A 26,181-nucleotide genomic window follows, 5' to 3' on the forward strand; every position below is an offset into this window, starting at 1 on the left:
TATCATAACTATACAAATATATATAAATGATTATGCTGTAATTGCGTCTTTATTTTCTAGACTTTCACTTTGATTATCCTCTTGTTGATAATATTCTTGAGCCTTGGATCCATCTCCGTAATCTTTGATATTTGGATCTGAATCGTCAGGTAAGTTGGACTTGAATTGTGATAAATCCCAAGTTTCCCCGTTATCTTCTTCAGTATAGTATTTATCAGAGAACTTCTCCAAAATAACTTCTCTACCTGTAAGTACTCTTCTACCTCTTTTTTCATCCTCTTTTTTTTGAGACTCCTTTTTGGAAGTTTGTTCTTGTTTCCATTTGGCAAAAGATTCAGCTGTGATTGGTGTGAATTTACTTTTATCCAATTTACTTCTTTCCAATTCAAGGAATTCTTCCAAAGTGATTTTAGGTTCATTTTCTGCCGCTAGTCTTTCCAATTTCTTCTGTTCTTTAGTTTTCAAGACGAATCCAGGAGGTAAAGAATGTTTATATTTACATTCATTACCACCATTAGGACAAACCCAAAACCAACCATATTTACCATTTTCAACTGCTTCAATGAAAAATTTACAAACTTTCTCTGTAGTAGTCTTTGGATTCCCATGTTTGGATAAAATGACTTTTCTTAATTTTTCTTCATCCCAATTATCCATGGTATCATTTTCCTTTTCTTCTTGTCTACTATCAGTGTATAAATCTTTCTTGACAACTTTACGTCCAACATTTGGATCATGACTGAATTTACATTTATTGCCTTTTGTACATAATCCTTGTTTGAAAAATTCACACAATATCGATTTAGGATCAACACCAAAGGGGACTTTTTGTTGTTGAATACCAAACAAAGCTGCTGCTTCCTTTTTTGCTTCTTCTTGTGCCTTCTTCTCTTCGGCTTTCCTCTTGGCTTCGGCCTCTTTCTTCTTAGCCAATCCTCCATCGATACCGGCTTTCATTTGGTTGATTTGTTGTTGGACTTTTTTCGACTTGTTCTTATTCTTCAAACCAAAAGATTTGTCCTCAGCAGATTTGGCCTTAGCCTTGGCTTTGGCTTTATCTGCTGGTTGGTTAACTTTCTTTTTTGGTGGCATTGTTGTCGTTCTTCTATACTTTAATCAATAATCTCTTCAAATGATGTTCTGCAAAAATATAAGTAGAATTTAAACGCAAAAAAAAATTTTTTTTTTTCTGTCTTAGCGTTGCTTTTATTGTCTGAAGAGAACAAGCCCATTGCTTATGTAAGTTCACGTGTGGAAAGGCTGTTGAAAAAAAGAATGGATTAGCCAAGTAAGACTTTAAAAATAGCATATATAAATACATTTGTTTATTCATACAGATGCGATCTCTATACAATATCTTTTAGCGAAACTTTTGAGATATTCTTTTCTTTTCTTTGCCAGAATTTGGAGTAACAGCGGTATTTGATCCCACAACCTGTATTGGAGAACTAATAACAGCTGCAGCTCCCTTGGGAGAGGCAATTGAAGAAACATGAGAGTTTCTAAAACTGTTATTTGCTGTTAAGTCCGGTGATATATTTGTAGTTGACTCGTTCGGAGAGTTTTGTCTAATACCCTTTTTGGATTTTTTCTTTGTACCCAATATACCTTCAAATCTGGTAACATTTTCATTTGCATTGGAAGCAAGTTCATGGTCTCCATCATTGCGCGCAACACTTATTGTTGGTGAAGAAATTGCCGTAGACTGAATTGAAGAGGGTGTTTGATCAAGATCATTGGCATCAAATCCTGCTGATAAAGGTATTTTTGGGGTGGAGAATACTTCTGCTCTAGCCTTATTACCATGCCTACTACTTCTGAATGGTATGTATGACCGTTTGTTGGAGTGGTTTGAGTTGGTGGCTATTTGTGTGCTGCCAATGGAATCAGCCAAATTTGCTCTAAATGATGTGTTTGATGTTGTTCTGGCCAAACTTCTATTCAAAATAACCGAAGCCTTCTTGTCATAAACGTTTGGTGCTGATTCCATAGGCATCAAAGTGTCACTTGAATTACTGTATTTGGTGTCAACTGAAGCACTATGCACATGGTGTCGAGGATGCGCGTGGCTTCTTCTCATGGCTCTATTAGCTACTACTGGTATACTTCCAGCTTGCTCGGATTCTTTGGTGAAAAACGAGTCAAAATCGTCCAAGGCAGCCCAAACATTACTTAACAGCGCTTCTCGTTCGTCGACACTAACAGATACACTATCAACAAATTGAGTTTGATCACTTGCTGTTCCATAATAATCTTCCAGATGAAATTGAATATCAATCCCATCTTCTTCTTGTTCCACATTTTCATCAACAATATTATCGAGCGTACACGTTGAGAAAACAGCGTGTACGTTATTTCTTGTCGTTGCTGCAGTTATTGCCGGCATTGGAATTGACCAACCACTCTCATCTGGTATCCCAAATAAAGTAGCGGTATTCTCATATTCCTTCTTCATGGAAGTGCTTCCTAAACTCATTCTCAAAATATCCTTATCTGATTGGGATCCAGGAATGATTTCAGCTTCATCTAGCACTTGCAACGCCCATTCGGCATAATCTGTGAGCAACAACCTCAATAATGGGGATATCAAGTCAGCTCCAACACCAATAAATTCATCTCTTTGAAGATCAACTAATGGGAAAATCAGTTGCAAAAGGCCTAATGTTTCTGTTTTCACCCAAGGCATTTTATTGAACAACAACCCTAAAAGCAATACCAATGTTTGTGCCTGATACTCTGGGAAAAATGCATTCTTGATACACGAAATAGATTGATCAAGAAAATCAGACTTGGATCTAAACCGTCTTTTAGCAAATGAAACCAAAAGTTTTGCTAGTGACGATTTACCACTATCCTCTGCCAACTGGCTTAAAGCCATAGCCGTGTTTTCAATTTCTGGTGTCACATTCTCTTCACTCAAATGATGTAAAAACCGAGGCATATTTGCCAATAATGCAGTCAATACTCTGGAGTCACCCATTCCAATAATCAAACTGTCCTTATGAACAATCAATTTATCAAGGAATTTCAAGGTTGGTTCCCAAGAGGTTGATGAACGCAACCCCACCAAAATAACCTGTTGCAAACCCTCAAATTTACCTTCCCACTTTTGTGGAAATGTTTTTGTCAAACAAGCAACGGTATCGGCTGCATCCAAATCGATCTTGGAAATGAATTTGTTCAAAGTCGACAAAACTTCAATGAATTCTTGTTCGTGGATGGTACTGAGACATGCAACACTAGACCAAAACAACTGAGGAAAATCAATCAACTTTTCTGAGTCAAGTTCAGCTGTTATAGCATTTAAAGTCATCAATATTTGCATTGCAAATCCTTGAATATCAACAGTTTCATCGGATATGGTGTTGGACAAACGATGCAACATATCTTTCAACATTGACTGGTCCAAAAACGACAATAATGATCGGAATACTTGAAATGATCTACAAGCAATATGTCTAACAGCACAAGTAGTAGCCCAATGCAATGACACTCTACTCCAATCATCTTGTATATTTGGAGCAACGGCAGCAAACATTTTTATAGCACTTCTTATCAACAAATCCATATTTTTTGGTGTTCTAGCACCCTTTTTGTCGTTGTTTAAATCGTCATACACCCATAAATGTTTGATATGATCGTTTTCTCGAAGTGACAGAATTGTCTCTTGTGCCTTTGGGTCATCACGAACTAATGCATGAATTAAATGGACTAAAAAAGTTCCTGCTTGTTCTTGAACAATTGGCAAATAGTGATCCATCAAGGAAAGTGACACATGCAATAACAAAGGGAGTTTCTCTATCATTAAATCATTTTTGAGTGTTACTATATCAACCAAAAATACCATGCTTAATTGGCCTAATGAAAATATGACATCCTTTTCATTTGTTTGAATAATTCTTTTGATATCGCATACATAGGGATAATCTTTACTGATAGGAGCTGTTGATTTATTGCCTAGTTGAGGTGGAACCATCATTCTAGGTTGCAAATTGTTAATTAATTTATCAATAATATAGGCTGGGTCAGATCTTGCAAACGCCAAATAATCAATGATTTGTCTTGACTGCTCAACAAATGATGGATTTTTCAGTTCAAGACTACTTTGTAATAAGAATTCCACAATTTTGTCAATATTTTGAACATTGTTGCTCAAGGATATCCACAATACTTCTACCTGATTGGACATACTAGATCCAAAATTTACCGTAATTTCAAAAAGATTGCTCAACACCATTAATGACGAGCTATCAAATGCTTTTTCATGGATGTCTGTGGTACTGTCCTTTTCAGGTAAAGGGGTCTCGTAGTTTAATGTAACCTTTGAAACCATGGGCACTAATAATGACAAAATAGCTTCTCTTGCAGCAGGAAATATCAAATTAATATTCTGCGTCAAGTAACTGATTCTATTGTACAAACTTTCTGGTTTTATATTTTGGACATCGTTCGAAAGATCAAATAAAACTTTTTTGTAGACAACTGAACTCTTACTGCAAATGGCTTCAGTGTATCGTTCTAATGATTCAGACCCAAGACTCTTCTTTTCGAAATACTTGAGTAAAGCAATTGCGGATTTTCTCACTTGGAAACTCTCATTTGCTGTCAATACTGAAGCCAAACAGAGAAGTTCATCTGAAACTATTTCAAAAGTGTTTTTCTCCATAAATATCTCAACAAATAAGCAAAAGTAACTTTCCAAAGAAGTTTGACTAACATAGCATCTTTGAACAACAGCGCTAATAATGTCTTGAAATTCAAAATTTTTCTCAATAACATTCCTTGAAGCGCAATGACCAATTTCCTTTATTTTTTCAACGTTCGATTCTAATAACGCTTGAATCCAATTCATCAAACCTGGAATGTCAAATGAGACAACTGCCAAGTTTCCTGGTATTTCTATTTTCTTTTTGATTTGACCCGAACATAAAATTGCCATACATTTTAATGATGCTAATTGTAATTTTTTCCGTTCAATTTCAAGTATGGCAAGTGCCGATGGCCCAGCCTTTTCGGTTTTAATTCTACTGATTATAGCGTTATATCGTTCCTCAGTAACAGCACTGCTATCACCATATCCACACCATTCCTTGAGATAATTAAAACAAGCTACTCTCGCTTCAAATGGTAGCCATTTTTCCAAGTCTGATTTTGCTTCAAGTCCAGTATAGACATTTTCTAAGAATCCACAAAAGTAACGACGCAATCTTTGGCACTCAAAATTAGTCTGTATTGCTGGTTCAGACAAAAAATTCTTCACATTTTTAACAATGGCTACTAAGTTGGCCACAATCGAATCATCAGTATATATCAATTCGTGCAGACCAAACTTCTCCGTCAAATTGGTTAATATATGAACCACTTCAATTCTGAACGCATCATCTTGAGGATTGCGGGTTTTGATATTGGTGTTCCATTCCTCTACTGCCAATGGGATATTCTCCAAAAAGCTTTTCAAAATATTGATATTTATGTGACTCAACCCCACTATGACAGATTCTTTTACCATTGGTTGTGACAGCTTTAATAAGGGTAATACCATTTTAAATACCGATTTTGCACTGGTAATTTTTTGATGTTGAATAAACATCTGCAAAGACTTTTTACGCCCGTGGGTCGGCTGATTGGGAAATGATATCTTCTGATCATTCGTAGCAGTTAATGTGGAGCAAGCAAATATGAGATATAATTTCCATTGATTGACCAACACCTCAGGAGGCACGTTTGTGGCAGACTTGGAAAATAATGACGATGTGTATGATTTATAGCTATCAGAAAACTCCAACACAAACTCATGCATTTGAACCAAACAAACACAAACAAGATTACGACACATTGCTACTGGCATAGGACATCTGTCAAAAAATATCTCTAGCACTTTTGGATATAAGCGTAGCCAAATTGCAGAGTCTATACCGTAATCTGACTCTGCTAATCGGATCAAAATGTTCTTTTTATTTTTGAGTTTTGTTAATCTTGTACGTTCTGGAACACTTAGCTCTTTGCGGTAAGGTTGAATCAATTCAACAAAATCAAGATCTTCCAAAATATGAATAAGTCTTGTCCCAACGTCGGCAGCAAATTTTGACGAGCTTCTAGAATGTTGCTTCGTTCCCGAACTAGTATCAGTAGCTGAATCAGTTACATTATAAACTGCTTGATCAAACTGTTCAACCAACTTAAGAACTTTAATCCCATAATATCTCGTTTTTGGATTTTGAGAGCAAAGGAAAAACAACCCGTTTCCTTCGATATCTTCGATGGCAGTGATTATTGTTTTCCATTCAAATTCATCGCTAGGGTTTAATCTTGTGGGGTGAGAATCTGATAAATCGGCATTTTTTCGATTGATCTTATACAAGTTGTTTAAAGCATCTCTGTTATTCAGTTTGTCATTTCCAGCTAACACACCTATGGACTGGTCTGCTTTTTTCTTTTCAAGTAAATCTTGGAACAGAATCAACCAGCAATCTAATAATTCGGTGTACAACTTTAATAATTTGGTGAATTGGTCTGAGTATAAATATTGTGTATCATAAGTTGGGCCAGTTTTGTCAGAAAAATGGAACGCAAGCTTGGCATAAATAGTCATCAAAGAAGTGGGGTTCTTTTTAGAAGCCAAATACTTCAATGATTTGATGGAGGCCATTGAGATACGTGAATCTGGATGGATTGCCCCTCTAATCAATATATCAACAACTTGTTTAAAGGGAATCAAATTCTGACTATTATCGCCAGATGCTCCTACAATTCCCCATGGAATGGCTTCGATAACAGTGGCAAATAATTGTATGTGAACTTCTTTAGTAGTTTGGGGTGTAGGATCGTAGTTGAAATGAAACCCAAATGAAGATTGAGATTTACTTGAACCTAATGAAAATAAAGAATTGCTTTCGTTATTAAATCCTGACCCATATTGACTATCTAAAATCTTTAACAACAATACTAAAGTACGGCATATTTCCTCATGAGCAGCCAGGTTGGTACTGTTCTTCGAAATGAATAAAAACTCATTAACTTTTTTCTTTTGTTCGTTGGGAAAATCTGCTGGAAAACTAGGTTTGTCACCAATTTCATAGTCTTTCAAAATAGCAAGATAACTTTTGATAACAATTATGAGTTTTTCAGGGAATGCATTTTCCAATGATGTGCCATTGAAACTCATATTCAAAAGTCTAATCAAGACTTGCTCCAACACATAGTTTAAGTGATTGTAACCCACTATTCTGATTAATTCAATTAAAGATCCAATTAAAAACAAGTCTGGTGATATCCACTGATGTTTCTTACTGGTAGCGTTATTATGGAAAAATAACAATTCAAAAATTGCGTCTAATCGTTTAATTGTGTTATTCAAAGTATCTGGTAATCGATTGAGATATACCCAAATTAGTCTTGTAATACTCATGATATAGGTCGTTTTATCTTCAGCTTCAACTTTGGGTTTCAATTTGAAGCTATTTTCATTGATCACATTGACCCAAACTTCTGAAAATAATTCCTTTCTTGACACAGACAAAGCAGATGCCATTAAAATCAATGAATGAGACCAGCCATTATTTGATGATACCCCAGATGTATTCAGGGTTGGCAACGCCAACGAGGTTGGACTGCTGGTTGAGCCTAAAGATTGTCTCCACAATTTAAATGCCTTGTAGTATACTTTTTCAACACCTTCTACCCATGATGGATAATTAGCTTCTGCGGTCATGACGTTAGCCAATGGCAAAAATAACTGACTGAAAACTTCACAATACGCATATAAGACTGTTTCATTTGTTGTTTTATCAAAAAATTTTGCTAATGATTGGATGAATTCAGCACTTTCTTCAAATTCCTCTAGTGGATAGATTGTAAGTTTAAGATATTTCATCCCATTGATCAACAAATAGAGCTTCGGCTCATCCTCGTGTCGAATTTGTTGGGGTACCTTCTCTAGATCAGCAATAAACCTGTCATTGACACTGACAAATCTTTCACGTGACATAAATCCTAATAGTTCGGCAAACAAATTCCAATTTGCAGCACGTACCAATGACTGACTTGTACTGATAGGATCGGTAGTCTTTAACTGAGTGTAAACTATTTCCTCTAATTTACTACTGAGATCACTTCCCATCACTGATAATGGTGTTTGTTTCACAATTTCAATCAAAACACGACATAATATATAAATTGATGCTAATGATTTTCTATCAGCGTGGACAGCAGTTTCTTTTGCTTGAGAAATTTGGTCATCGTAGAATTGTTTTTGTTTCATGAATACACTTTCTGATTCAGGTACGTTCTGTGATGACTGAATTGCTGCTGAAGAAGAAACATTTCGACGATGGGCTATTCTTGAAAAACTCTTCTTTCTCATCAAACTTAAACTTCGCTTGGCAGTGGAAGCCGTGTTGCTATTTTTAGCTATTCCTGGGTTTGATGGGCTAATCGGAGATGTGGTTGTAGTTGCTGTTGCTGAAGATGTTTTGGAAATTCTAAGTAAATTCGTTTGAGCCACACCCACAGCTTTTTCGACTTCTGTTGCTGCCATGGAAGCAACTTCACTTTTGGATTTTCTCCAAAACATTACACTATCGATAACTGGTTTGGGTTTTCTTCGAGCAATGTACCCCAAGGCAGAAATGATTTTGTCAAATTCAGTATCTACCCCTTCTGCAATCAAGTCTAAAATGGGTGGTTCCTCATTTAATGGATAATCAAGACATAAATTTAGTTTACGTTCGGCATGACGAACAAACTGAGTGAAAATAATGTGCAATGTGTACTCCGCAGAAGTTTTAGAATCAGTTGCTAAATCACGTCTAATAGATCCAAATTCTTCACCATTTCGTAAAGTGAGTTTTTGTAATGACGCAGAAGACATTGGAGGGGGTAATTGCGGTGATGGCTCCACGCGATTGTGAAGTGGGAATGAGGACATGGGTGATGATAATTGATTTGCCAGAGAAGTATTTGTTCCCAAGTTGAAATCAAATCCAGCCATAAGTGGAGTTTCGAGTTGGCCAAGTTGATCATTGGATTCGCTGGCCAAATCTGGTGTTGTTGTTGTTGTGTCACGGTAATCTGTAACAATGGGGGGCTGTTGCAATTTAAATGATGTTTTGTGTTCATCCAAATTATCAGGCATATACACTAGTCCTATTGGTGCATCAAATTCCAAAGAGGAATTTTTTGTTTGAACATAGTCCACTTTTTGTGAGCTGATATTTTGGGAATCTTCGGTACCGAGAGACAATCCTGATTCTGTATCTTGTGAATATGGTTGCATTTGTGGATGTTGGTAGTTGTTTTCCCTCTCATTGAAGTTGTCTACTTCATGCTCTATTCTCTCTAATCGAGCGTCTATCATTTGTGGTGCTTGATCTAACATTGGATGTGATGATGCAGATACTGTTGATGTCTCTTTCTGCGTCAAATGGTCCGATGATTCTTGAGGTAGTTGTGGTTGAGACTTGTGTATATTACTGCTATTCGCCAGACTGTTGTATAATGCAATTGTTTCACCTAGTATATCCGAGCCAATGGTCGAGTTTTGAAAAGAAGTTGCCGATGGCGGCAATTGATCTTTGGTAAAGTCTGAGATGGTAGGCGGCTCTGGGGTTAGTGTATTGTGTTGCTGTTGTTGCATATACTGATGTAATTGGTTTTGTTGATGTTGAAGATAACCATTCTCCTCTATCAGTGGTGAGTGGATGGAATGTTGTGGTTGAAGTGTGAATTGTTGTTGTTGTTGTTGTGGTGGTGGTTGTTGACTTTCATCTTCACTGTGGTTCTCTTCTGGTGTAACGTTATTGGATGCGGAATAATTATGTAGAGATAACTCATCTAAATCAGGTATTTCTATCATCTTGAGTTATTCTTCAATTTTGAAACTTTTGATAGTTGGTTAATCTTACTAATGATTAATCAACTTTTACAAAAGAAAAGAAATATAAAAGAAAAATTTTGGAAAATAAATTATGGGACAAAAACCAGTTTGAAAATTGTTTTATTCAACTCCTTTTTTTTCCCTTCTGGTTCTTACTTCTTACTTCTTACTTCTTTTGTTAGTGTTAAGTATAATAATAAGAATGTATTGAAAGTGCGACATTGAAATGTACAAGAAGAAAACATGTTACAAAAGTAAAACTTATGTAAACAAACAAAGAGAAGAAAATAAGAAACTGGTCAGAAGTAATACTCTATGGTCTTCCTCGAAGCATAAAGTATATTAGCCCAGGAAAGGAAAAAAGAGAAGGTATAGAGAGGCGTAGATAAAATCTGCTTTTTTTTGAACATTTAGTTATCAAATTGAAGTTCTTTTTATCTTATAGTTGGATGACTATAACCAAAACAATGGAGAATTGACAAGAACGAGTAATATTAGTGCAACAATAAAAGTTGAAATACCACTAGGAGACCAAGAGTTTTCCAATTTCTATTGAAATTTATAAGTATAATAAATAAGATTATATTGAGAAATTTTCTTATATTAAATTCCATCTAGTTAATTAGAATATAGAATATGTTTTGATTTTGTGGTAAACTAAAATTCAAACGCGATGATATTTAAATCCATAGATAGATATATTGGTATCAATTTACAACCTCAATTATCACCAAATACAGTATAATCATTTTTACATTCTCTCCTTTTTTTTCTTTTACTTTGTTGTTATACTAACTATAGTTAGCTATTTTTTATTAATGGTCATATTTTAAGACATTCTAGATTGTAAAAAAAGTAGTTTAATTCAGGTTATGAACATATTGGAGAAAGTTGTAATTTTAGTTCTTTCTCGTCTAATGGAATGAGTTAAACTTTGTGTGATCAATAACTGGCTATTTCATAGTTAGTTTTCATCTTTCAAAACATTCTCTAAACGTGAAAATATCTTGTATGTTTCAAGTAAAATACTGGACTTGCTTGCAAACCCTAGCTATTATTTTCAGTAAGTGATATTCTTAACAAGCGACAATTTCAGCGTGTCTATTGTGACATATTTCATCAAATGCGTCAAAGCAGTAGTTTTCAAAAATACAACTGTGTCTTTTATTGCTTCAAAGGAAATAATAGATTACAAAATCAAATATCGACAAGTGTTGATAATAGTAATGTATAACTGTTACCAACCAATCCTGTGAGTTGCCCCCCTTTCAACTTGTTTTAACTTTTACAATTAAGCTACTGAGAATATCTCGACTCTTTGTAGTCTCATGTAACTTCCAAAAAATGAAACACTTGCAAATATGGTTTGTAGCAAAGGGGAAAAATCTTAGTGATGTCACGTGCACGCAGATTTGACAAATCTAGAAATTGTAATCCTCAATATAATAGAAAAGGGTGTTCAATCCATGCCAACAGCAAGATACACTCTGCTTATCTATTAAACAAGTTAATGTCTAATGGTACTCAGTATTTTCATTGAAGTGTTTTGGCTGTTACTTTTGCGGGAAATGAATGGAGGTTAATTGGCAAACAAGACTGCAAATGAAGTTGCATAGTACATTATACAACCAATTTATATTGTCTAATTGAACTTTATGTCTTCACTATTATCAGTTTAAGCTTGTAAATAATTATTAATTGCTTTAATACAGACTTGAAGGAAAGTCCCGGAAACTTGAATGTATAAAGAAGAATCAGAATTCAATCTGTAGAAATGTCAGATTAAGATGTACATCATTTTACCCAACAAATTGTAAATAAACATTAAGCTTATGGATTAGTTCATAATAATTCTAACAATACCTGATTTTTGTTTATATCTCAGTAACTCCTTGGTTTATCTAATACTAAACAAAAGAAGATACTGAATATTGGATATGTAATTGAGTGAACTATTTTTTCATCGATTTTCTATTAAAAGTTACATTTGAACAAACCTAACTCACAATTAGTTAATCAGTTCTATGAGATACATCCCCTCTTTTTGCTTCATTGCCCTTTAATTTGTGTGGAAGTATGAGTTTCAAAATAACTCATCAGGAGAGTGATTATAATCAAGTTACACTTTTGTATTTAATTTTATCAAAATCAAGGGGGAAAGAGGGGGGCTGTAATCAAGCAACGTCAACTGGTTATCTAGAATACACATCCCAAGAATGCAACTCTATGTTCATGTAACTATGGCGTCATTTTGAAATCACCATATGATGATATAATTTGTGAAAGTTTCACCTGATACGATTTCTTTTCTATCACTTATCCTTCCATCCCTTTATAAATGCAGTATCAAGATTATCAGCTAACTATTCTAAACGACAGTAATAGTAAACAAAAAGAAAAAAAAAACACCCAACAAATTATCATAAAACACTCAATCTAGAACTTGTTGCATGAAAGATAATCCGACGATGAATTACTAAAATGTAATAATCGGCGATGCTATTGTCATGCACCTTTGTATGAAGAGAATTCGGAAAAACTTTCACAATGAGTTATTTTTTTGTATGTGTATGTGTGTGTTTACACATTCAGGGAGAGGGGAGAGGAGGAAATTGACAGCAAATTAGGGATAGATTTATTATAATTGTTGCATATTGGAATTTTGTCAACTGATGATTGCAAATTTGTCGTACGATTGAAAGTAACGATCGTTTGCTCGTTCAGACGTACCTCTCTTTGGTGTGGCTTTGATTTATGGTTGTTTTTTTTTTTGCAGCAAGCATCAAATAGGTCGTTCAGGAATATGTTGGGTGCGCGAGTTAATTTCCACACATAATCAAGAAGAGGGGTTGAGGGATAATCCTACTCTTTGACGAGTAAGGTGATTAAAATCGTGAATACTGGGAGTCATAAAAAAAGCTATATAAATGATGATAGCTGCCTTTCAATTCTTAAATTTTACTACTAACTTCTTCCGTGATTTTATTTTGGAGATACATCAGTGGTTTCCATTTCCCATCACTAGTATAGATTGTTTATCAATTGTGAAAAGTCCAGCTATTCTCTGTTAATTCTACTTACCATGAAGCTTATTACTGAAAATGAAAAGAATGACCATAAAAGTCATATTATGAAAGAAGGTTCCAAAGGTTTTTTGATTGGTTCAGTTATTGGTTTAGGTTTGATTAGATATTTCAAATTCAAGCAACCACTTAAGTACAATTCATTCAATTGGACAGTCAAAGCATGTTTATACACCATGCCTACTTTAGGGTTTACTGCATTTTTAACTGATAATGGTGGTACTCAATTTTTCAAATCTCGTTATCGTTCAACTCATTTACAACAGGAAAAGCAAGTCAAATCTCAACAATTGGACAATTTATCGATGCTGGAAAAAATCATCTATCGTTTAAATGAACATAAATACAAATTGGTTGTTGGTGCTTGGGCTGGTTTCCTTTTCGGTGCTTGGAAAATAATCAATAAGGATTTATTGTTAACAAAGACTCAAAAATTGATTCATGCTAGAGTTTATGCTCAAGCATTTACTATTGGAGTTTTGTTGAGTACTTTGTATTTGAACATGAAGGAAGTTGAGTTGAATAATAAATTACCTCAATTGCCACAAAGCTGGGAAAGAGTATTACAGGATAAAGGTGAATTATAGATTAGGAAAAGCTCTTTATATAAACTGGTTTTATAATAAATATGTTATATCAATTGGATCAATAGAGAAGTTCGTTGTCTCTCTTATTAATTTCTACACCAAGACGTCAAGAAGGAACAACTACTGCCAACGTTTGAAATTGTAAAAAAGGCAAACTAAAATGTATAATAACGATACTACTAAAACAAAAAACAAAATATACAAAGAATGGGAAAAACTTTTATTTAAAAAATCCAAGTTTTCATTTTAAAATGATTATTTTTTATCTTTTCTTTCATTTCTTTTCTAAAACAACAAATCAATCAACAAATAAAAACAAATACGTATAAGTAGATAGATAAAAAAGTGTAAGAGATAATAATTTAAAAAAAAAATATAATTAAAATTGTAATTGCATTTAAATACAAGTTACAAAATGTTCTTTAAAAAAAGGTGCTGAAAAAGGGGGTATCACAAATCTAGTAACCAATAGTGGCAACAGAACCAGCTTCTTTCAACCAAGCGTTAACAGTTTCTTCATCTAATGATGAACCGAATTCAGTTTCATCATCAACTTGAAGAATATGGATTTCATCACCTTCGAAAATAACAACACCCTTGAATGTACCAGAAGTTGGTCTTTCGAAATAATCTTGAGAACCACCACCACCATTGTTACTGTTTTGAGAAGAACCTTGACCATCGTGCAAGTGGGAGATCATTTTATTTGAACCACTGCTCAAGACTTCAAACAAATCAAGTTCACCACAACCAGTCTTCCAACAAGAACAGGTGGCTTCACCATATTGTAAAGTTCTTGGAATCTTAGCATTCAATAACCAAACGGCTGGCATGTCTTGGTTATAACCATTACCATTAGTATCACTTGGCATTTCAAATTCAAAAACAAAAATCTTGCTAGCTCCTTTGAAACCGTGATAAGCAACAGTACCTTTTCTATAGTAACCACAATCGGAACTACTACCACATTTAGAACCAGAGAAGATAATGTATTCTTCACCAGATTTGATAGTGGTTTCTTCCAAGGGAACAGGGGTCGAAGAACCACCAGAGTTATCAGCATTGGCATAAGATAAAGAGTTACCGAATTTAGCGGACCAAACACCAGAACCAGAACCACCATGATAGTTTAAGAACACACAGTTATCGGTGGATCCTGGAGTATAATAACTGTCTCTGGTCCAAGCACCATCGACAGAGGCGGTTTCTGATGAAGATGGTTGAGCAGAAGTACTGGTTGGAGCAGATTTAGTTGAGATATCGGATCTGTAAGCTTTACCTTCACCGTCAAGGGCAGATACTGATCCATAACCGGAGCCAGAGCCAGCGCTAGAGCCAGAGCCAGAGCCAGAGTTGGCATTATCGTCAGCAGCAGCAGATGAAACAGCAGGACTGGATTCGACAGTAGAAGTTTGGAGAGCTTGGGAAGTAACAGTGTTACCATTTCCATCAACAAAAACAGTTTGTGTGACTTGAACAACTTCAGTAGCTCTCTTGTGTTTATGGTGAACATGTTTGACATTACAGTCTTGGTCGTCAATCTGTCTCTTTGAATTACCACTACTGCTTGGGTAGTAAACACCAAATTGTAACAATGTCAAAGGTCCTCTGAAATGAACTGATAATTCTTCGTCTAATGGAGACAAGTTACCACTGAAGGAATATGATTGTTGAGTACATTTACCAGTGCTTTCATCCATATTGGTAACGTCCATATAAGTACCAGAAAACCCGATACCTTTGTAGATAACTTTTTTGGTTTCAGAACAGTAGTAGTTTCCGCCTTCGAATGAACATCCGGCACTGACAGTGGCAGTGAGTGATGATAACCCAGCCAATAATGTAGTAGAACTAAATTTCATTATGATGTAAAAATATTCAATGTTTTTGCTGTTGTGTATACGTGTTTATGAATGGGGGTATTACTCGAGTGTAAAATAGTGTTTAATAGCGAATGAGTGACTAATGGGTTAGACCAATAATGAATTAACGAAAAGGAACGTGGAAGTGTTGATTATGAAAAAACAAAAAACAAAAATGTGAAAGTTGTTGTTTGTCGGTGATATCAGTAATGTTAAATATTGAATTTTAAACGAAAGGAAGAAAAAGGAGTATTTTAAAAAAAAAAAAAAAAGAAAAAGAGCAAAAAGCAGTAAAATAGAAATAAAGAAAAAGGGGAAAGGGCGTTGTTTTTAAAGTAATTCAAAACCAAAACATAACAACTTTTGACAAGCATTAGAATGTTAAATAATAGGAAAAATTGAAAACAAAGAAATAAAAAAATTATTAACTTGCCCAATATTTTTCTTGAGGTGACTTGTTACTTTGTTCAATTGTTGATAACTCTTTTGTGTAATTGTTTACAATTTGCAAAATATTGCAAAAAAACTAAATAAGTTAAGTGGTGGTGCATATAACACCACTGATTGATTTTTTTTGTGTCATTGGGCTGTTAGATTTGATATAGTCTTATTTCAGGTCAGTCGGTCACGTGCACCAGTACAATTTCCTGCATGTATTCACCCTCGAAATTACTTCTGGGTCTCCTTTTAAAGTTTACACGAGAAAAAAAAATAAAAAAAAATATTTTTCATGCCAAGTTTGAGAAAAAAAAAATCCAAAAATTTCTGTAATTTTTCCATTTTAGTGTTAAATGTTTATATACAGGACACTAAATCACAAAACTAGACAATTGGTATTTTGTGCAAAAGTGAACGACCTGGTAAGTAACTCTCTCTAATTTTGTCGTCAAGCCCCAGCCACTTTAGCTCAATTCATCTAAATTCATTTTATTATTGTGTAATATGATAGAGTAGTTTTCTTGTTGTTGAGGAATTGCAACAAGGCTGGTGCTGGGCAGTATTACTGAATAGAGACGATGGTGGTGGTGGTGGCGGTAGTAGTAATTGCTGTCGCTGAGCCATGACTAGTGGTGCCATCAGTTGTAGTCAAAGTAATTGCAACCAGTCACTAATTTACTCTATTTTCATTTTTAGCCAGCAAGCAAAGTAGAAAACAAATCCATTGGAGATTGTATCTGATGATCCGTGTATCAATGTTCTCGAAGCGATCGGTGATGGATAACGATGGATGTTGCTTGATTTGGTTTGGCATGATCTGATTTACACTTTTTTTTCGCAATTTAATTTATCTTAATTGACAGTGTTAGTCGTCTACCACCAATTCCACAGATGGTACTATCTTCTTTGTTAGTTTTCTACCAAGAATTAAGAGATTAGTATGTTCATTCTTGAAAGCATTCACAATTTTAGTGTAGTTCCAATTGTTTGGCTCCCTCAACAAAAAAAGCCTCTTAGATCGTTTAAAAATCAAAATAGCTTTTTAGATTAGCTGATAGTCAATTCACAAAGTAGCATACAAAATGAAGAAATCAAATGAGACGACCTAATGATAAAAGAGAAGAATTAGAGAGTTTTCTTTTGTAAGTATTTGTCTATTGTGCTCATTCTTTGATTGTCTTTTGCATAGTGAGTGGGGTCGATGTAAGTTATTTAATAGACATTGGTGGATAACAACAATAGAAAATATCGTCAACCGATAACCCGCGCTTCGGCTAGTTTGGGCCAGGAGCAGAGTAAGATAGTGCCCAAAAAAAATAACGGAAGGAGAAAAAAAAGGCGGCCGGAAGACAATTGAAAGGAGGGCAGACAATTTATTGTTCTACGGCAGAGAATGAAAATGATCGACAATAAGGACGATGCGTGTATTAAGGAGAAAAAAAAATAAGGCGACATTCTAAATTGTGTTGTTTCATTTTTTTATTTTTTATTTTTCTCTTTTCGGTTGTAATTTCTTAATTGAAAATTAACGACTCATACATTTTTTTAATAACACATTGTACTCATACTCATAATTAGTTAGTGGTAGTTCCTTAAATCTTCTTGGTTTGGTTTAAAAAAATTTTTTCTCGTGCATTCCACAAAAGAGAATTTTAGAAAATCTTTTGTATTTTTTACACGACCTATGCTTTTCTCTTTGTTAGGTTCTTTTTTTTCTTAGTCTTTTGTAAGACGAGATTTTCGTAGTGAAAGTAAAATKGKYYTCCCCCGCCAGATCGGTCTAAATCATTGTAATAGTACGACCACTTTTTCTTCTTCCATAGCTAAGTGATTCCAATTCTTTGCACTCTATATTGGTAACCAATTGCATCTATGAAACTTTAACCACGATTGATCTCATTTTATTTTTCAATCATCTTTTAAACAGATCTGAAACAAAAAGTGTAACCACCTCGATCAAGGCATCACCTATCAACAGTAATGAAATCAGAATTACAACAAGAGCTTTGCATTACTTCCTTTCAATTGGTTGTGATGTCAGCATAGAGCATTCCTACAATCTACTACCGGTAATAATAACCTTTATAATGTAAACGTATATGCAATAATTATTACAGGCATTACGATATAATGTCATTAAAAAAGCATACTGAATGAGAGAATATGCAAATGATCTATCCAAATCTAGACTCATGTTCATTCTATTCGTATGCGATTAATTAATCTACTGAATTGGGAAAAGTAATTAGTCAGATCAATATTCATATTTTCAAAATTTTTCGCATTTATTTCACGGCAATTTTGTATGATTCGGTGACCAAAAGTTTGATTTTATGTTGAACTGCATTATCCACTACGTAATTTTAAGATGAAAAAGTGGTCTAGATTCAGCCAAAAGTGAAACAAAATAGTATTGGGTTCATTAAGGTTGATTTATGCTCCTATTTCTGATTTGACCTGTGAGTTTAATGCCGATGAGATTACTTGTACCTTTTGGTGCCAAACCTAAATTAATATTCACTAAGTATGCTATTTGCTGTCTTGAATCTAGAAAATGTTTCAATGAAGCCAGACTCTAGAGCATGAATTATTTAAGGGATGTTATTTGACACCAACAAGTCCTTTAAAGATTCTTCATTCAATCTGTTTGTCTTGTCTTCAACCCCTTGGTGCAGGTAAAAAGAAATTTCTTTTTCAATAAAAAAAATAGGAAATAAAGAGTATGGTTACAATTTTGATACAACATTATTACAACGGTTACTTTAGATTTAGTTGTACTAACCACATATCTAAATTACTCGTACTAATACTAATACATATTTTGTGTAATTAACTAATATCACTATACAACCTCAAACTAAAAAAATTTTTTTTTACAAGAAAGAAGAAGAGCGAAGTTGAATTGTTGAAAATATTTGGATGTTTGAATTGAATTCTTCTAATTGGATCGATTTGCATACGGTTTAGCATGATGATCGGTTTTAGCAAGATTTTGTAGTTTGTGCTATTCCAACTGCGTTTTCATTTGCCTAACGTATTTACGCATGATCTAGACATGTATTTGGTCGATTGGGAGTTATCGGGGATTGGGTTGTTCCTCGGAATAGGCATATCTAAGGTCCCAAGCTTTTTGTAAACCAAAGTAAAGTTACAAAGCCGAATTTTTTTCTTTCAAGAAATGTCATGTTAACAATAGAAAATGGGATGAGATGAGATGAGTTGTTGTTGAAAAAGTCGACATTCAAAAATCAGATGTCAGAAACATAGACGAGTCTAGACCTATATTAGAGAGTTACTAAAACCATTAATCTATAAATTATTGAATGACCACATTTTCTTCAAAAGACATTTCCAAATTGTCATATTGTGATTTTGGAGATGATCATCGATCTCATATGACAAAACACATGAATGAAATTTTAGTTCGAATCATCTTCTCTGGTATTTGATTTCTTCAAACCCAAGCCCAATCATTATACCATGGGATTTATCAATGAATTGATAAAAGCACTAAAATTATTCCCACAAACTAGCAAGCAACTTCTTGACAAGTTCATTACAACATACTTTTTTTTGCAAATTCCGGGATATATGGTACCGACTGAGAGCTGGATCACATATTAATATCTCTATATACTGTCACATTTTCCCTTTAATCAGGTGTTGCAAGTTTGTTGATTATTTCTAAATTTGCAGCAAATTGTTTCGGGTGTGCCTATAATAAGTGGTCGTGTAAATTGGTACACCAAGCTCATCACTTATCGCGAGCCAAATTTTATTAGTTGTAGCACTAAGAAAGAAAAAAAAACACAATTTTTTGAGATGGCTCCAGGATTAATACAATTCTTCAATAATTTTAGGAAGCAATTGTTGACCACGTTTCATACAATCAGACCCAATCTCTATAGACTTTTATAAAAATGGCTAACGAGGAGAAAAGATCAAACAAGAGACAGAAGTTAATTGACAACTATGAGGCTGAAAAAATTGCTGAGGCATCAGAAGAATCTCTCAGAACCCATCCTCATCCTTCAGACAAAATTGAACTAATCCACCATGATCAAGGGGAATTCAAAGGATTAATTCGTCACCAGACTACTGCTGAGCAAGCACAAAAATTAGAAGATGGACCTAAAAATCCATTTACTGGTCATGATTTCACCACAAAGTATTTTGATATATTGAAAACAAGACGTGATTTACCTGTACATGCTCAACGTGAAGAATTCTTAAAGATCTTCCATTCCACTCAAATAATGGTGTTTGTTGGGGAGACTGGGTCAGGTAAAACTACTCAAATCCCTCAATTTGTATTATACGATGAAATGCCCCATTTAACTGGTAAACAAGTTGCTTGTACACAACCAAGAAGAGTTGCCGCCATGTCGGTAGCAGCAAGAGTTGCAGATGAAATGGACGTTGAATTGGGTGAAGAAGTTGGTTACAACATTCGTTTTGAAAACAACAGTGGTCCTAAAACCATTTTGAAATATATGACTGATGGTATGTTATTGAGAGAAGCCATGGAAGATCATGATTTGACAAGATATTCTTGTATTATATTGGATGAAGCCCATGAGCGTACGTTGGCTACAGATATTTTAATGGGTTTATTGAAACAAGTCAGTGTAAGAAGACCCGATTTGAAAATTATCATTATGTCTGCTACTTTAGATGCAGAAAAATTTCAAAACTATTTTAATAATGCACCTTTGTTGGCAGTTCCTGGTAGAACCCATCCAGTAGAAATTTATTACACACCAGAATTTCAACGTGATTATTTGGACGCAGCTATTAGAACCGTGTTACAAATCCATGCCACTGAAGGTGAAGGGGATATATTGTTGTTTTTAACTGGTGAGGAAGAAATTGAAGATGCATGTAGAAAGATTTCCCTTGAAGGTGATGAATTGGTTAGAGAACAAAATTGTGGTCCTCTTAAAGTTTATCCATTGTATGGTTCATTACCACCTCATCAACAACAAAAGATTTTTGAACCTGCTCCAACCAACCCAAATCCTAATGGGAGACCAGGACGTAAAGTCATTATATCTACAAACATTGCCGAAACTTCTTTGACTATTGATGGGATAGTATATGTAGTCGATCCAGGATTTTCAAAACAAAAAGTTTACAATCCAAGAGTAAGAGTTGAATCACTTTTGGTATCTCCTATATCCAAAGCTTCAGCACAACAAAGAGCTGGTAGAGCTGGTCGTACTAGACCTGGTAAATGTTTCAGATTATATACCGAGGAAGCTTTCAAAAAGGAATTGATTGAACAATCATACCCAGAAATCTTGCGTTCCAATTTAAGTTCAACAGTTTTAGAATTGAAAAAATTGGGTATTGACGATTTGGTTCATTTTGACTTTATGGACCCTCCAGCTCCAGAAACTATGATGAGAGCCTTGGAAGAATTGAATTATTTGCAATGTTTATCTGATGAAGGGGATTTAACCGCATTGGGTAGATTAGCATCACAATTTCCATTAGATCCTATGCTTGCAGTAATGTTGATTGGATCTCCAGCATATTCATGTTCTGAAGAAATCTTAACTATCGTTGCCATGTTGAGTGTCCCTAATGTATTTGTACGTCCAGCACTGGCAAGAAAGAGAGCAGACGAAGCCAAATTGTCTTTTGCCCAAGCTGATGGTGATCATTTAACTTTAATCAATGTTTATGAAGCATTTATATCTCCTGAAGCGAGCGAAATAGGAACTCACAAATGGTGTCGTGATAATTTCCTTTCATACAGATCTTTGACTTCAGCTAAAAACGTCAGAAATCAATTACAAAGGCTCATGCAAAAATATGATTTACAGTTAATTTCACAATACAATCAAGTGTCTGAATTTGAATATTGGGAAAATGTTAAAAAGGCATTAGTTGCAGGATTTTTCATGCAAGTTGCTAAAAAGAAACTGGGCAATAAAGGATATCTCACTGTAAAGGATAATCAAGATGTTTTAATTCATCCCTCTACTGTACTTTCTAAAGAAGGTGAGTGGTTGATTTATAATGAGTTTGTTTTAACTTCCAAAAATTACATAAGAACTGTTACTGTGGTTAAGCCAGAATGGTTAGTGGAAATAGCACCAAAATATTACAACTTGGACCATTTCGCCAAAGGAGATGTCAAATTAAGTCTAGAAAGAGTTGTCGAAAGAGTTGGTAATATGAAAAAGTTGGATAAGAAGAAGAAAAAAAGTAAAAATTGAATCACATAAATGGAATACAAAAGAAAATAAAGAAGGATTTATAGAATTAATATTTATATTATTTAGGAATCAAGAGTAGTTTTCAGCATGGTGAGATAACTCATATCAAAACAAGTAATTTTATTCATTAACCTCTTGTAAATGATATACAGCAAATAATGAAATATATGTATTTGAAAATGAAGATTACCATTACAACAGTTTTTCAAAGGTAGTAACTAGATTGAAACAAAGTGTGAATGTTCAATACATTTTACATGGCTATATGAAAGTGTAGGCTTTCACAACTCAAGAGTTGTAATTCGGCTTTGTTGGTACGATTCATGACATCATTAATTCAAGCCATTTTGGAATGAAATTTTTTGCGCGACTTGGTACAACCTTTGGACGGGTCAACCATATAATCAGATTTCTTCTTCACACCATGAGAACATAAACAACAAGCATGGACACCTCCACAATAGTAGCAATAGGGGTAGATATAGGAACAGGTTCAGTTAGAGTGTATCACAATGAAACTCTCACCTCGTTACCAATTACCACTGAAAATGATATATACATCACCCAATCATCATTTGAAATATATTCAAAACTAATACAGTTATTAAGTAGACCCCAATTGGATTGGAATTTTGATTCAATATGTATAACTGCAACTTGTTCAATGGTCGTATTATCCAAGATAATAATAGACGAAGAAACATATCTAACACCAGTTAGTTTGAACAAATCTCATCCCAATAGTGATGTTTTATTATGGATGGATAATTCTGCCACTTTGCAATGTAATCAATTGAATGAATATTTAAAAGTTGCTTACCAGAATATATTGAATCTTGTGGGAGGTCAATTTGTTCCTGAATTAGGATTGCCTAAATTAAAAATGATCAATGACAACTTTGCTGAGGGTGATAACAATGATAACTTTAGCAAATCCGATTTGGTATGCTTTGAATTATATGATTGGATAAGCTATTTATTAAAAGTGGGCGGGTTTCAAAATATCAATGCAAGTGCTAATGGCAATGGCGATGACAAATTGATAGTTCCTTATATCCCTTCGAAACCATTTGATTTTGGAGATGCCATAGATGGATCTATTAAAGGGTGGCCACATCAATTTTTACAAGATTTGGGTATAACTGTTGAAATTGGAAGAAGTGAAAGTAATATTGGGAATAGACTATTGCCAATTGGCACCCCTATTGGTAAAGTTAATGACACAGATATAATCATAGGTCACGGTTGTATCGATTGTTACAGTGGATTTATGAATATGTATCGGCTGTCACCATCAGAGAAAAGCTCTACGTTATCAACAATGTTGATGATTGCTGGAACCTCTACATGTTTCATATACTCCACTATGACACCTACCAGAACCACAGATGAGAATTCAGCGCCACCTAATTATATTCCAACAGTTTGGGGACCAGTAGAGATTGGAAAATCAGGACTTTATTTATATGAATTTGGCCAACCAGCTTCGGGTAAATTATTCGAGGATTTCTTAACAATTGGATTTGACCAATTAGAACAAGAGACTCAAAATTTAGAGTTGAAACATAATAAATCAATTCACGAGTTGATTAAAGGTTATTTTTATTACGGTGATGTTTATGGGAATAGAAATCCCTACGGTGACCCCAAAATGTCACAAATGATCATAGACAACAACAATGACATTTTACCTAGTGTTATTTCTCCAAACAATCAAAACAAAAAATCGGGAAACGTATTATCACAAGTAATCAAGTACATTCTAATACTTGAATTTCTTGTGTTTCAAACAAAACAATTGTTGGAACCATTGTCAAATGTCTCTCAAATCATTATAAATGGGTCGCAAAGTAAGAATACCAGGTTTTTGAAATTATTATCTACAGTTACAGGATTACCAATTATAATTGCTAATCACGACGTTGCTCGAGGTGCTCAGTTGATGGCATTGATTGGTAAACTATGCTCATTTGGTTGGCACTACGATGATGCGTTTGATCAAGCAATACAAAATAATAATAACGACTATCTTGGTAATGAAAATAGTATTAATATTAGAGAAGATTATTACCAACTATTAATGACAAAGTATGAGATATTCAAAGACATGGCAAGTGCTCAACAAAGATACCGTAAATTAATGGGTGATGTTTAAATATCTGATGTGTAACATCATTTTAGAGTAGTAATAGATGTAAATGCAAAACAATATATTTGTTGAGGTAAAAATGCTGCGGCTGTTGATATGGTCTTTAAGAAAGGTCGACTGTAGAGAAAACTTAAACTCTAAGCTATTGAACAGGATATTCTGTTTGGTTTAAACCCTTACTCAACAGTAAACTGCTCAAGCTAGTTCTACATTGCAAAAAGGCACGCCAAAATTACAGCAATTCATAGATATTTGATTGCAACATTCTTCTTGTGGCAAAATAAAACTTTCCAAACAAATTAAACAATAAGCTGAAGAGTAGTTAGTGGAAAGTAGTTTCAGATATTGCATACATTTCTTTTTTAATACTTATTTTGGTTCCCCACTGTTGGTTGTCGGGGCTCTTTCAATCACAATCTGAAGTCCTCGTAAATTTTACTGCGCGAGTCTAGAAAAAAAAAAACACAGCAACGCAGAAAAAAAAGAGGAAGGTGCTAGTGTAATTCTTCTTAGTCCCCTACTACCCTTTGGCACATCGTACATAATCTTACATCCGACGACCCCTTACTAACTAGTATTAAAATTTCATTGTCTGTTTCTATTTATAGAGCTATATGTTCTTTAAAATTGATATTACCCACAGGACCTGGCGATGAATAACCATAACTTTATTTTTAATAGTAGTGGGGATAATAACAACAACAATAATGACGACAATAACTATTACTCCCACACCAATAACAGTGACAATCTTCTAGCACTTGGTCAAGGAGATTCAATGTCAACATTCAACTCAGCATCTCCCACATCTTCCATATCTCCATCCAGTAACAATCCAGGTTTGAGCAATAACTCTAATCAAGCACCTTCCGAATCAGTACTATCGAATTTTTTCCACACGACAAATAATTCAAATCCTTCGCTTAAAAAACTAACCAATCGTCATACAACTTCGAAAAAGCCCAAAAGAAAGCGAGCAACAAACATCAGAGCTTGTGACACTTGTGCTGCCAAAAAAGTAAAGTGTGATGCAAACAGACCATGTGGCCAATGCCGGACAAACAATCTAGAATGTACTCATACCAGAGAACGTAAAAAAACAGGACCAAAGACTCCCACCCAAAAAGCTCTAGAATCTATTAATAATCTAACTGAAGTTATTGAAATAAATGCTAATGGGAAAAGAAAGAATTTATCCAGAACTGGTTCAAACAATTCTGCTGTTACCCAATGTTCGTCTAATGAACTAACTCACGATCGTACAGAAACAGAAAATTCTAACCAACCTTTATCTTCCAGAAATTCTGCATCGCCACCAATATCAACCGGAAGCTCGATTAAGCAGTGCGATACATTAAAACAAATTGTTGGGGATAATGGCAATGGAGACGGCAATGGCACAACGGATAACAATAGCGTCCACCAACAAAACTTAGAACAACTACAAGGAAAATTGTCTCTAAATGATACCAGCACTTCAAAAACTAAAGAATTTGCAACTTCTCCTATGGCAGTACCTTCGGCCACAACTATTGAAGATTATATTGTTACTCCTTTTCATCTTATGGAAAACATAAATTTAATTGGTGAAGAACCATCAATTCTCGAACTAGTGAGACCTTTGACAGTTGATTCTGTTATTTTGAATTATGTTCGATTAGTTGAATTTTTAGTTTCCAATTATCCAGATTCAAGAGACGGAAATTATCAAAACAATCCACGTTATCAAGAATTAAACCTCATTGATCATCATGATAATTCGTTATATCTATCTACATTATTAATAATTCTAACTTTAAATCAAATTATTGCTGAAGTTCTTATTAAATTGAAGAAACAAAAATTCAAGAAATTTGTTCGATATCCTAAAAAATATTTGTTGTCACGACCATTTAAGAACTTTAAAAATTTGTGTCATTTTAAAGTATTAGAAATATTCACATTGATTGAGAAAAACTTCATTC

The 26,181-nt window shown here is 34.4% G+C and overlaps 7 protein-coding genes across 7 annotated transcripts in view; 4 read left to right on the forward strand and 3 right to left on the reverse strand. All coding sequences in view use genetic code 12, as the record gives it.

Annotated features, from left to right (window-relative positions):
- Positions 1-30: 30 nt before the first annotated feature.
- On the reverse strand, positions 31-1,092 carry CAALFM_C301520CA (uncharacterized protein; the record flags this gene model as incomplete). Its single annotated transcript, XM_716676.2, has 1 exon — positions 31-1,092. One exon carries the CDS (start codon positions 1,090-1,092, stop codon positions 31-33), a length of 1,062 nt encoding a protein of 353 aa, XP_721769.2.
- A 268-nt stretch (positions 1,093-1,360) lies between these two features.
- On the reverse strand, positions 1,361-9,853 carry CAS4 (Cas4p; the record flags this gene model as incomplete). Its single annotated transcript, XM_716674.2, has 1 exon — positions 1,361-9,853. The coding sequence occupies one exon, from the start codon at positions 9,851-9,853 to the stop codon at positions 1,361-1,363; it is 8,493 nt and encodes a 2,830-aa protein (XP_721767.2).
- A 3,103-nt stretch (positions 9,854-12,956) lies between these two features.
- CAALFM_C301540WA (uncharacterized protein) lies at positions 12,957-13,544 on the forward strand (the record flags this gene model as incomplete). Its single annotated transcript, XM_716673.1, has 1 exon — positions 12,957-13,544. One exon carries the CDS (start codon positions 12,957-12,959, stop codon positions 13,542-13,544), a length of 588 nt encoding a protein of 195 aa, XP_721766.1.
- A 458-nt stretch (positions 13,545-14,002) lies between these two features.
- TOS1 (Tos1p) lies at positions 14,003-15,406 on the reverse strand (the record flags this gene model as incomplete). The annotated part of the gene is made up of 1 exon (XM_716672.2): positions 14,003-15,406. One exon carries the CDS (start codon positions 15,404-15,406, stop codon positions 14,003-14,005), a length of 1,404 nt encoding a protein of 467 aa, XP_721765.2.
- Positions 15,407-19,764: 4,358 nt separating this feature from the next.
- On the forward strand, positions 19,765-22,068 carry CAALFM_C301560WA (DEAH-box ATP-dependent RNA helicase; the record flags this gene model as incomplete). The annotated part of the gene is made up of 1 exon (XM_716671.2): positions 19,765-22,068. One exon carries the CDS (start codon positions 19,765-19,767, stop codon positions 22,066-22,068), a length of 2,304 nt encoding a protein of 767 aa, XP_721764.1.
- A 445-nt stretch (positions 22,069-22,513) lies between these two features.
- On the forward strand, positions 22,514-24,223 carry CAALFM_C301570WA (uncharacterized protein; the record flags this gene model as incomplete). The annotated part of the gene is made up of 1 exon (XM_716670.2): positions 22,514-24,223. The coding sequence occupies one exon, from the start codon at positions 22,514-22,516 to the stop codon at positions 24,221-24,223; it is 1,710 nt and encodes a 569-aa protein (XP_721763.1).
- Positions 24,224-24,869: 646 nt separating this feature from the next.
- ZCF7 (Zcf7p) overlaps positions 24,870-26,181 on the forward strand; it is a gene marked incomplete at both ends in the record, with an annotated part of 1,350 nt that continues 38 nt past the window's right edge. The window contains one exon of the mRNA XM_716669.2: positions 24,870-26,181. This exon is cut by the window's right edge and continues 38 nt beyond it. Within this exon, the coding sequence (XP_721762.2) occupies positions 24,870-26,181 (1,312 nt within the window).

The sequence above is a fragment of the Candida albicans genome, chromosome 3 (genome assembly GCF_000182965.3).
Source record: "Candida albicans SC5314 chromosome 3, complete sequence".
In the NCBI taxonomy this organism is placed as follows: domain Eukaryota; kingdom Fungi; phylum Ascomycota; class Pichiomycetes; order Serinales; family Debaryomycetaceae; genus Candida; species Candida albicans.